Source organism: Crocuta crocuta, unplaced genomic scaffold, assembly GCF_008692635.1.
Source record: "Crocuta crocuta isolate KB4526 unplaced genomic scaffold, BGI_CrCroc_1.0 scaffold162, whole genome shotgun sequence".
Classification (NCBI taxonomy): Eukaryota; Metazoa; Chordata; class Mammalia; order Carnivora; family Hyaenidae; genus Crocuta; species Crocuta crocuta.
The window spans coordinates 2,758,300-2,770,231 of record NW_027529433.1 but is presented as its reverse complement, the minus strand read 5'-3'; the positions used below and the strand labels follow the sequence as shown (position 1 = coordinate 2,770,231).

The following is an 11,932-nucleotide window of genomic DNA, read 5'->3' as shown; positions in this document are numbered from 1 at the left end:
ATTGAAGAGACAGAGAGAGACGGAGCCTGAGCAGTGTAGGGGCAGAGAGAGAGAGAGAGAGAGAGAGAGAGAGACAGAATCCAAAGCAGGTTCCAGGAGAGCCTGATGCGGGACTTAAACCCACAAATGCAAGATCATGACCTGGGCTGATGTCAGATGCTCAACCGACTGAGCCACCCAGGTGCCCCTCTTAACAACATGTCTTTCAGAGTCTTTTTTAAATATGAAAGGTAAAATAGCAAAGCTTTAATAGAATATATCACTAAAGAATATCTTCATAATATTGGGGATGGGAAGAGATTCTTAAGATATAAAAATCACTAACCATAAAGGATATGTTTGAGTAATTTGAATACATTAAAATTCAGAAATTCTTCCCATCAAAAGATACCATGAAGAGCATGAACAAATTAGGCACAGAGTTAGGGAATATTTTATATCTCAAAAGGTCTCTAATAGAGAATATACAAGGAAGTATATATTCTGTTACTTGTATGTCACAATTTATTTTATTATTGAATGACATTTGGATTGTTTCATGGTTTTTACTGTCACAGGGATTGCTGCTGTGAACATTCTCACACAGACACACACACATCCTGGTGCACATATGCCTACATTTATAAAGGTTGTATAGGGAGGGAATATCTAAGAATAGAATTTCTAGGTCATAGAGTATTCATATTTTCTACTTTAGTAGATAATGCTAAACCATATTCCAAAGAAGATGAATTAACTGCAGCTACATGTTTCAACTTGGAGAAATTTCACAAACTATATTTAGTGAAACAAGTAAGACCAAAAATATTATATACCATAGGATTCCATTTATATAAAAATAACTAATGGGTAAAAATTAAACCGTACTGCTTATAGATGGAAATATAGGCAGTAAACAAAGAAAGGCAAGAAAATGGCTACCACAAAGGGCAAGGTTGTGAGGGCTCCAGCGGAGAGGACAGATTGTGATCACCAAGTGACATACAGGTACCTCCCAAGGTAGTAGTGGTGTGATCCCTTTCTTGATTTGTGTTTTGGTTACACTGGAGTTCATTTTATAATAATTTTTAAAAATGCATACTTATGGTTTTATGTGTTTTTCCTATATATGTTATTTCACAATAAAAAGGACTTAAAAAATAACACCTGAGAATTGATTTGAATGAATACAATTTAAGTTACCCTTAGGCAATTTTTTCCTATTTCACTTTAAATATAATAGAGGGAGGATTAAAAGAGGTACAGTAACTTTGTAGAGCTCTTTTTTTAATGTAAATATACCACAACTTTTTTAATCCCTTCATCTATTGATGGACACTTAGGTTGTTTCAGTGTCTTTGGTATTATAAATAATGCTGCTATGAACATGAGGATGCAGATATTTTTTCAAATTATTATTTTTGTTTCCTTTGGATATATCCCCAGAAGTGGAATTACTGGATCATATGGTAGTTCTATTTTTATTTTTTTGAGGATCCTTCATACTGTTTTTTCATAGTGGTTATACCAGTTTATAATCCTACCAATAGGGCATAAGGGTTCCCTTTTCTTAACACCCATGCCAGCATTTGTTATCTCATGTCTGGTTGATGATGGCCATACTAACATGTATGAGATATTTCATTGTGGTTTAGATTTACATTTCTATAATGACTAATGATGTTGAATATCTTTTCATGTACCTGTTGGCCTTTCATATATCTTCTTGGAAAAATGTTTATTCAAATCCTTTTCCCATTTTTAAAAATTTTTTTAAAAAAATTTTAACATTTATTCATTTTTTGAGAGANATTGAAGAGACAGAGAGAGACGGAGCCTGAGCAGTGTAGGGGCAGAGAGAGAGAGAGAGAGAGAGAGAGAGAGACAGAATCCAAAGCAGGTTCCAGGAGAGCCTGATGCGGGACTTAAACCCACAAATGCAAGATCATGACCTGGGCTGATGTCAGATGCTCAACCGACTGAGCCACCCAGGTGCCCCTCTTAACAACATGTCTTTCAGAGTCTTTTTTAAATATGAAAGGTAAAATAGCAAAGCTTTAATGGAATATATCACTAAAGAATATCTTCATAATATTGGGGATGGGAAGAGATTCTTAAGATATAAAAATCACTAACCATAAAGGATATGTTTGAGTAATTTGAATACATTAAAATTCAGAAATTCTTCCCATCAAAAGATACCATGAAGAGCATGAACAAATTAGGCACAGAGTTAGGGAATATTTTATATCTCAAAAGGTCTCTAATAGAGAATATACAAGGAAGTATATATTCTGTTACTTGTATGTCACAATTTATTTTATTATTGAATGACATTTGGATTGTTTCATGGTTTTTACTGTCACAGGGATTGCTGCTGTGAACATTCTCACACAGACACACACACATCCTGGTGCACATATGCCTACATTTATAAAGGTTGTATAGGGAGGGAATATCTAAGAATAGAATTTCTAGGTCATAGAGTATTCATATTTTCTACTTTAGTAGATAATGCTAAACCATATTCCAAAGAAGATGAATTAACTGCAGCTACATGTTTCAACTTGGAGAAATTTCACAAACTATATTTAGTGAAACAAGTAAGACCAAAAATATTATATACCATAGGATTCCATTTATATAAAAATAACTAATGGGTAAAAATTAAACCGTACTGCTTATAGATGGAAATATAGGCAGTAAACAAAGAAAGGCAAGAAAATGGCTACCACAAAGGGCAAGGTTGTGAGGGCTCCAGCGGAGAGGACAGATTGTGATCACCAAGTGACATACAGGTACCTCCCAAGGTAGTAGTGGTGTGATCCCTTTCTTGATTTGTGTTTTGGTTACACTGGAGTTCATTTTATAATAATTTTTAAAAATGCATACTTATGGTTTTATGTGTTTTTCCTATATATGTTATTTCACAATAAAAAGGACTTAAAAAATAACACCTGAGAATTGATTTGAATGAATACAATTTAAGTTACCCTTAGGCAATTTTTTCCTATTTCACTTTAAATATAATAGAGGGAGGATTAAAAGAGGTACAGTAACTTTGTAGAGCTCTTTTTTTAATGTAAATATACCACAACTTTTTTAATCCCTTCATCTATTGATGGACACTTAGGTTGTTTCAGTGTCTTTGGTATTATAAATAATGCTGCTATGAACATGAGGATGCAGATATTTTTTCAAATTATTATTTTTGTTTCCTTTGGATATATCCCCAGAAGTGGAATTACTGGATCATATGGTAGTTCTATTTTTATTTTTTTGAGGATCCTTCATACTGTTTTTTCATAGTGGTTATACCAGTTTATAATCCTACCAATAGGGCATAAGGGTTCCCTTTTCTTAACACCCATGCCAGCATTTGTTATCTCATGTCTGGTTGATGATGGCCATACTAACATGTATGAGATATTTCATTGTGGTTTAGATTTACATTTCTATAATGACTAATGATGTTGAATATCTTTTCATGTACCTGTTGGCCTTTCATATATCTTCTTGGAAAAATGTTTATTCAAATCCTTTTCCCATTTTTAAAAATTTTTTTAAAAAAATTTTAACATTTATTCATTTTTTGAGAGACAGAGAGAGGCAGAGAGTGAGCAGGGGAGGGACAGAGAGAGAAGGAGACAGAATACAAAACAGACTCCAGGCTCTGAGCTGTTAGCATAGACTCTGATGTGGATATCAAACTCATGAACCATAAGATTATGACCTGGGCCAAAGTCAGGTGCTTAACTGGCTGAGCCACCCAGGCATACGGTCCCGTCCCCATTTTTAACTTGGGTTATTTAATGTCTTTTATTTATTTTTTTTTTTTTGCTGTAATTTATTGCTGGTAGGTTTTTTTGCTGTTAGTTCTTTATGTATTTTGGATATTAACTCCTAACCTGATACATGGTTTGCAAATATTTTTACTATTCCATAGGTTGTCTTTTCAATTTGTTGATGGTTTCTTTTGCTGTGTAGAAACCTTTTAGTTTGATTTAATCCCACTTGTTAATTTTTTTATTTTGTTCCTTGTACTTTAGGTGTCTTATCCAAAAAATCATTACCAAGACCTATATTAGGGAGCTTTTTTCCTATATGTTCTTCTTGGAGTTTTGTGGTTTAAGGTCTTATAATTAATTCCTTAACCCATTTCAAGTTAATTTTTGTGACTGGTTTAGGATACAGGTTTAATTTAGTTCTTTTACATGTGATTATCCAGTTATACCAGCACCATATATTGAAGAGACTGTTTTTGTCTTCATTGAATATTCTTAGCTCCCTTGCCAAATACTAGTTGATCGTTTATACTTGGGTTTGTTTTTTGGCTCTTGATTCTACTCTGTTGGTCTATTTGTCTGTTTTTATGCCAATACCACACTGTTTTGGTGACTATTGCTATATAGTATAACTTGAAATCAGTAAGTGTACTGCCTCCTGCTTTACTCTTCTTTTTCAAGGTTTCTTTGGCTATTCAATTTTTCGTGGTTCCATATAAATTTTAGGAGTTTTTTTTTTTCTACTTCTGTAAAAAATGCCATTGAATCTTGATAGGGATTTCATTGAATCTTTTGGTAGGATTAACACGTTAATAATATTAATTCTTCCAATGTGTGAAGACAGGATACGTTTCCATTCGTGTCTTCTTTGATTTCTTTCATCAATGTCTTGTAGTTTTTGGTAGGATTAACACTTTAATAATATTAATTCTTCCAATGTGTGAAGACAGGATACGTTTCCACTCATGTCTTCTTTGATTTCTTTCATCAATGTCTTGTAGTTTTCAGCATAAAAATCTTTCATTTCCTGGTTAAATCTAATCCTATGTCTTTTATTATTATTATTGATTCTGTTGTAAATGAGATCAATTTCTTTATTTCTTTTTCAAAAATTTCACTGTTAGTGTATAGAAATGCTACTGATTTTTTTGTACGTTAATTTTGTATTCTACATCTTTACTGAAGTCACAGATTAGATCTAACAGATTTTTGGTTGAGTCTTTTACAAAGTCTATGTATAAAAGTAGGTCATCTGCTAGGACTTCCAGTACTGTGCCGAATAAGAGTGATGAGAGTGGGCATCCTAGTCTTGTTCCTGATCTTAGAGGAAAAGTTTTCATCCTGTTACCATTGAGTATGGTGTTAGCTGTGGACTTGTCATATGTGGCCTTTATTATGTTGAGATATGTTCCTTCTGAGCCTAATTTACTGAGTTTTTATCATGAGATGATGTTGAATTTTGTCAAATGCTTTTTTGTACTTACTGAAATGATAATATGATTCTTTCATTTTATTAAATGTGACATGTAACATTGATTGATTTGTGTGTGTTCAGCTATCTTTGCATCACAGAGTTGAATACCACTTGATCATGGTGTGTGATTCTTTTATTGTGCCACTCAACTCAATTTGGTTGTATTTTACTGAGAATTTTTCATCTATATTCATCAGGGATACTGGTTTATAGTTTTCTAGTAGTGTTCTTTTCTAGTTTTGGTGTCAGGATAATGGTGATATTATCAAATACATTTGGAATTGTTTCCTTCTCTTCAGTTATTTGGAAAGTTGGAGAAGAATTGTTGTGATTCTTTAAATGTTTGGAAAATTCACCAGTGAAGCCACCTGGTCCTGGGCTTTTCGTCATTAAGAAGTTTTTAATTACTGAGTCAATTTCTTTACTAGTAATTGATCTAGCTAGATTTTTAATTTCTTTCTGAACCAGTCTTGGTAAGTTATAAAATATAGGTTTTAAAGTAACTCATGTGTGTGTGTCCTCACCTGTAGTTTAAAATTTCTTTTTGGTTTGCCACATAATGGTGCTGTGGAATAAAATTCAAAATACTTTTCTCTGTTACATTTACAGAATGGTGTCACCATCCTTAAGGACAGGAATATGTCATCATAGCAAGAACATATACCTTGGTTAGATTATTTCTCATTAGTAATAGAAGAGGTGCTTTGGAGATTTTTTTTCCTGGATTCCAACATGTTTATGGGGAAAACAGATGTGGAACTACTTACCAGCTTTGCATTTTCTTAGACTCTGATATAATAGTAGTATTGTGGGTTTTTTTAAGAGTCTTTTTTTAAGTTTATTTATTTTGAGAGAGAGAGAGAATGAGAGTGAGCCTGTGCAAGGGAGATGAAGAGAGAGAGAGAGAGAGAATGAGAATATCGAGAGAGAGAGAGAGAGAGAGAGAGAGAGAGAGAGAGAATGAGAATATCCCAAGCAGGCTCCATGCTGCTAGCACAGAGCCTGATGTGAGGTTTGATCAGGGTGTGAGATCACGACCTGAGCCGAAATCAAGAGTTGGATGGTTAACCAACTAGCCACTTAGGCACCCTGCAAGAGGAGTATTGTAATAGAAGTAATGTCTACTGAAAGAATACACAATTTAAACTACATTAAAATTCTGAATATATTCTTAACATCCATAATAAATCTGCATATGTTATTATTGTTTTCTTAACTCCAGAAATGGATCTAAATTTATTTTGTTTGGCATCCTCAGTGACATCTCTTGGTATTTTTATATCTCATATAAACCCCCTCAGAAGAGAGAGCAGGGCCACTTATAAGTGAGTATGAATGTTGGTAATATCAGTGACATTTACATCTCTTCATAGTTCCTTGCAATCATGCTTTTGACTCCACCCAGCCTGTTGAAAAAGCCCAAGTTAGAGCTGTAGCTTTTGTGTAGGGAACAGATTCCTTGATCAGCAGTACAATCTCTATAGTTTTTTTGTCCAAAATTTGGCCCATTTTCAGTGTAACCAGTCTGGGTTTCCAAAGCCATTTAACATTCTGGTAACTCAGATATAGCAGTTACCTAATTTAGATGACAGCAATGTGAAGGTTTTTTTTTCCCTCTCTAGTCCTTTTGATGTTGATGAAGGAATGGAACAGGAACTATATGTTCCAGCACTGCTAATTAATTTTTTTGTCTGTGTGAATTTGGGTTAAAGATAAATGAGAGTAACTATTTTTAGGCTTAATGGAATTCCTCATCACTGTTTCTTATCTTTTACTTTTCACTGTATAATTCTGTTTTATTTTAATGCAGGTACAGCCTGACTGTTTGGACTGGGAAAAATGATAACTATTCCATTGAAGATTTACTTTGCATTAGAGACCATTTTGACAAAAAACAAGTTTTCTATGACATCTTGGAACCACAAAACCATGAATTTAAACAAGCCATTGGAATCAAAGTTAATCTCTAAGAAGATCTTTCTAAGTTATTTCCTGTTTTGGTTTCATAATCCCCTGCTTTGGTCTGAATTAATTACCATATAAATTATGATGATTGATTTATGCTCCACATCATCTAATCAAAGAACACTTAGTGCTTACTTTATTAGGCATATATCTTTATGACACTGTACTTACTTAAAAGATTTGGAAAGAATAGAGGTGCTGGGTGGCTCAGTTGGTTAAGTGTCTGACTTTGACTGGGGTCATGATCTTGCAGCTCATGGGTGCCAGCCCCACGTCGGGCTCTATGCTGACAGCTCAGAGCCTGGAGCCAGCTTCTGTTGCTCTCTGCCTCTCCCCCACTTGTGCTATGTCTTACTCTCTCTCAAATATAAATAAACATTTTTTAAAAAAGATTTAGAAAGAAGACATTTCAGTAGACCTGATCTAATAATAATTTAGGAAAATGATGTTTTTAAACCCTTTATAAAATATAATTTTGATATATTGAAGGTGAAAGAATTTACATGGTATAGCTTGGATATAAATCACATTTTGTTGGCACTTGTATTACAGAGATTCCACAAAAGTATGGCACCCTCTTTCTTCTTTCCTGGAGATTGATTATTTCACACAGGTGAGCACCTTTCTCATGACAGAATAAAATCCACCTACTGAAAACAATATAGATTAAATTACATGGATCTAGCATTTCCATATTGTTGGGAGCATGCTGACAACAATGTATGTGTTCTGTATTCTTTATTTCGATGGTAATATTTGCCTATAGTGAGTACAATCCTCCTGGAGAGCAGAATTTTAATCCTAGTGGCCATCATTCGATTTTCATTTCTCACTAGCACCACCTTGGTTCAGGCTGTTATTTTACTGCCAGAACTTCAAAAACTTGTTCTTTGTGACTTCATTGTTCATGACTCTACTCAGAGATGCCCTGAGTATTTCTGCTGAAGAAAGCTTTTGTAAGCACATCTTGCCAAATTAGATATCTCCAGGGGCCTCTTAAATGCAACTTTATTGAATTTTACTCTTAAAAGACCCTCTGTAATGTAGCCCACTCTAAAAGTCAACTCAGTGATCTGCAGTTCTTCATTTCAAAAATGCGTGCAACATCAGTGGTCTCCAGATCTTCCTTTAACATTTAATTTTAACTATTTAATATTGTTCACTAATTATGTCATACATGTTAGTTGTATTTCCTCAGCTAGGTTATAAAGCCCTTCATGGTAAGGGTGCATTCTTAACTGTCCTTTATAGTATGTGGCTTCATCTTGAGCATGGTATTCAGAAAAACAAGTTACTTCTTTCATTTATTGAAAAGAAACTTAGCAATGAATGTCTTAAGATATGTAATTTGCCTTGGTATATCAGCCATTTTCTCCCAGAGAATAAAGTGGTACATAGTGAAAATAGCTTGGGTTTTGAATTCACACAGACTTCCCTTACAGCCCCACTAGCTATACAGTCCCTTAGTAGGTATAGATTTGAGGAAATATTTAACCTCATTGAATCTTGATTTCCTTATCTATAAAATGGAAGGAAAATGAGGATTTTCTTGTAGAGTTGTTATCAGGATTGAGATTCATGTAATAGAGGGATCTAGCTCAATGCTCAACATATAGTACGTACTCAACAGACGGAGTTAGTTCTCTTCTTCTAGACTTGTCATATGACCGTATCCATTGTAGATAGATACAGTAGGAGTGTAACATGAAACATTGTAGACATAGGAATATTTAAAGAAGACCATTATATTTCCACTTTAAATTTTAGCTCCAACTAAATACAGTGCTATTTGTAAAATAACACCTAAAACTTCACTTTCTATGGTTGTTTGCCAAAAGTAAAAGATAGAATTTTATAATTATAAAATTTTAACAATCACAACAAAGATTAACTTAAAATTATGTTAATGTTTATCAATTTTCTAAAATGACCATGCTTTACTTTTATAGAGTTTAATCTATAAATGAACTGCATTTTAATGAGGTTTTAAATAAAATTCTTTGTCCAGAAGATTATTTTTGCTACTTGATTATCTGACCCTTGATAATACTTTTAAAAATATTAATCTTTAGGCAAAATTCTTTTATTTGGAGAAATTTATCAGCTGGGTATCACTTAGACTAAGGTTTAAAGCTGTATTGTAAATTGTGGGAACAAAAAATATGTAAGGGAATTATAAAATGTATACTATTGAAAATAAATTTTTAATGGATATTCACATGAAAAAACTTTGATTGCTACTTCATATCAGACACAAATAACAATTTGAGTTGAATCTTAGGTCCAAACATGAAAGCTAGAATTAAGCATTTAGAAGAAAATTAAGGAGAATGTTTTCATGACTTTGGAGTGGGCAACAATTTCTTTTTTCAATTACAGCTTTATAGAGGTATAATTGACATATAAAATTGTCAGATGTTTCCAATTTTTTCTTATTTCCCCCACATCCAAGGCAATGATTGATCATAACACAACACTAATCATAAAAGAAAAAATTGGTTGGGGTACCTGGATGGCTTATTTGGTTGAGTGTCTGACTTCGACTCAAGTCATGATCTCACGGTTCCTGAGTTCAAGCCCTGCATTGGCCTCATTGCTGTCAGCACAGAGCCCGCTGTGGGTCCTCCTCCCTCTTCTCCCCTTCCCTGCTCACTGTCTCTCTCAAAAATAATAAAACATTTAAAAAAAGAAAAAATGGATTAATGGGCTTTATCAAAATTTAACACTTCTCATCAAAAGGCATAATTAATACATATCTGACATAGGTCTCATACTCAGAATCTTTGGAGAACTCCTGTAAACTGATTTTTATAAAGAAGCTAAACAACCCAATTAAAAATGGGAAAAAGAACAGACACTTCAAGACTTGGTTAATAAATAATAATGATAAAAAAGCCTTAATGTAGAAGAATGCAATACAATACTATATGAACACTGAGGATCTACATTTATTAATATGGAAAGATTATGTAATAATTATGTAATAATACATTTGCAGGCTGCAAAACAGATGTCTGGTATCCTATTTATGTACAATTATATGACTTTATATGCATTTGTATATATGGGAAAATATTTGGGAAGAAGTTCCCAGACACAGAATAAGTATAACCTATTTTTCCCCTCCAGGTTCTCAAGTCTAATGTATTGGTGTTGAGAACTCATGGCATCCAAGGGCTATTTCCTAAGCTTGGCACATCAATCCTGGTCCTAGAAGAGACTTCGGTACGAGATCCAGTTGTTCAAAAAAAAAAAAATCAGAGCTTTAAAAAGTATGGTTGATTAAGGCCGTGTAAAAGTGATGTAATTACTAATTAGTCAGGTATATACCCATTTCTCAAGTGGGAAATTGCTAAAGGTTATTTATAACAGGTTGCTTATTTGCTTGTTTGTTGGAGTTAGGGTCTTGGATTTTTTCTCTTGTAATGATAAAAATTAAGTACCTAGTGAATATATAGAAAAATGCCCTATCGTAATATTGAAATTTAAGATATGAGCCTGCCTAGTAAGAGCCTACAATCTGCTTATTGTCATAAATTTGTGGATCAATGCAAGGAAAAGTTGAATGATAGAAAGATGAAGATAGTAGTACTGAAGAACTTTTTATCTAGAAAGTGGGAGTATAATGAATAAATGAAACCAAGACCACCTGATAACTAGGTCTTGGAAGAAGCAGGGCAGGGTCTAGGAGTTCTTGGGACTTCAGCGGCAGGAGCTCAGGGTCTTTGTTTTACTGTCTAGTGTTCCTCACCAATGTCATTCTCTTATTGAAACTGTGATTGTTTCTCTTCTTTGTGTCTACCATCCTTTACCCAAGGACCTCAATTTGTCCAGTCACTTGTGTCTTCAGGGCTTAGCAGGAATACTGAGGGGAGGGAAGAGGCAAGCATTTAATTGGTGTCTGATGGGCTGAGGCTGTGCAAATAATTCAGAAATGATTTCTACCTCAAGGACCTTAAAATCTACACAGGAGAGACAGACCTGTAGACAATAAGTTGGAGTTTTCCTATAACTCCTGTGATGGAACTATACACCAAGTTGTGGCAACAGACAGCATTTTGTTTTAATTGAGAGAGAGCACTTATGTTGTGTCTTGAGTGATGAGTAAGACTCACTAGGTAGAGTAAGAGGAATATGTTTTTCAGACAGAGGCACATGAGCAAAGGAACTCTTAAGTGGGGGGAAGAGACCGGTCTGACCTGTTCCAAAAGTTTATAAAGGCACCATACTATGAGGCTGGGCACTTAGGCAGGGGCCAGAATCATTTTCTGAGCCAAAGAGCTGGCTCCTTTTCTCTTAGGCCATAGGAGTCATTGCACCGTTTTATATATCAGTTTTGAATATTAGAAAGGTGTTTACAATGGCACAAGAAGACTTGGATTCTGGAAGTGAAAGGGGATGAAGCCCTGAATTAAGGTGGTAGCAAAAGTGGATGAAAATGTTCAAGAGACAGAGGAAAGAGGTTACAAAGGAAGAATTTGTAAGAGTTTTAAAACTAGTTGAATGGAGAGTATGGGAGAGAGGAAAGAATCTGGCGAATGTATGTTTTCAATTAAAAAATGTTTTTAATATTTATTTTTGAGAGAGAAACAGAGCATGAGTGGGGGGGGGGCAGGGAGAGAGAGGGAGACAGAGAATCTGAAGTAGGCTCCAGGCTCTGAGCTGTCAGCACAGACCCCCATGCGGAGCTTGAACTCACAAACCATGAGATCATGACCGGAGCCGAAGC

At 34.4% G+C, this 11,932-nt stretch overlaps 1 protein-coding gene across 2 annotated transcripts in view; it reads left to right on the top strand.

Annotated features, from left to right (window-relative positions):
- Positions 1–11,786, top strand: part of FAM151B (family with sequence similarity 151 member B) — a 42,203-nt gene extending 30,417 nt beyond the window's left edge. The window contains exons 6-7 of one of the 2 annotated variants that reach the window (XM_077759870.1): positions 7,756–7,816; positions 10,333–11,786. In XM_077759870.1, the coding sequence (XP_077615996.1) occupies positions 7,756–7,816; positions 10,333–10,485 (214 nt within the window). In that variant the 3' untranslated portion in view covers positions 10,486–11,786. Of the gene's footprint in view, positions 1–7,048; positions 7,849–10,332 lie in introns of those variants that run through there. The other variant, XM_077759871.1, reaches the window with a different exon arrangement.
- Positions 11,787–11,932: the final 146 nt, after the last annotated feature.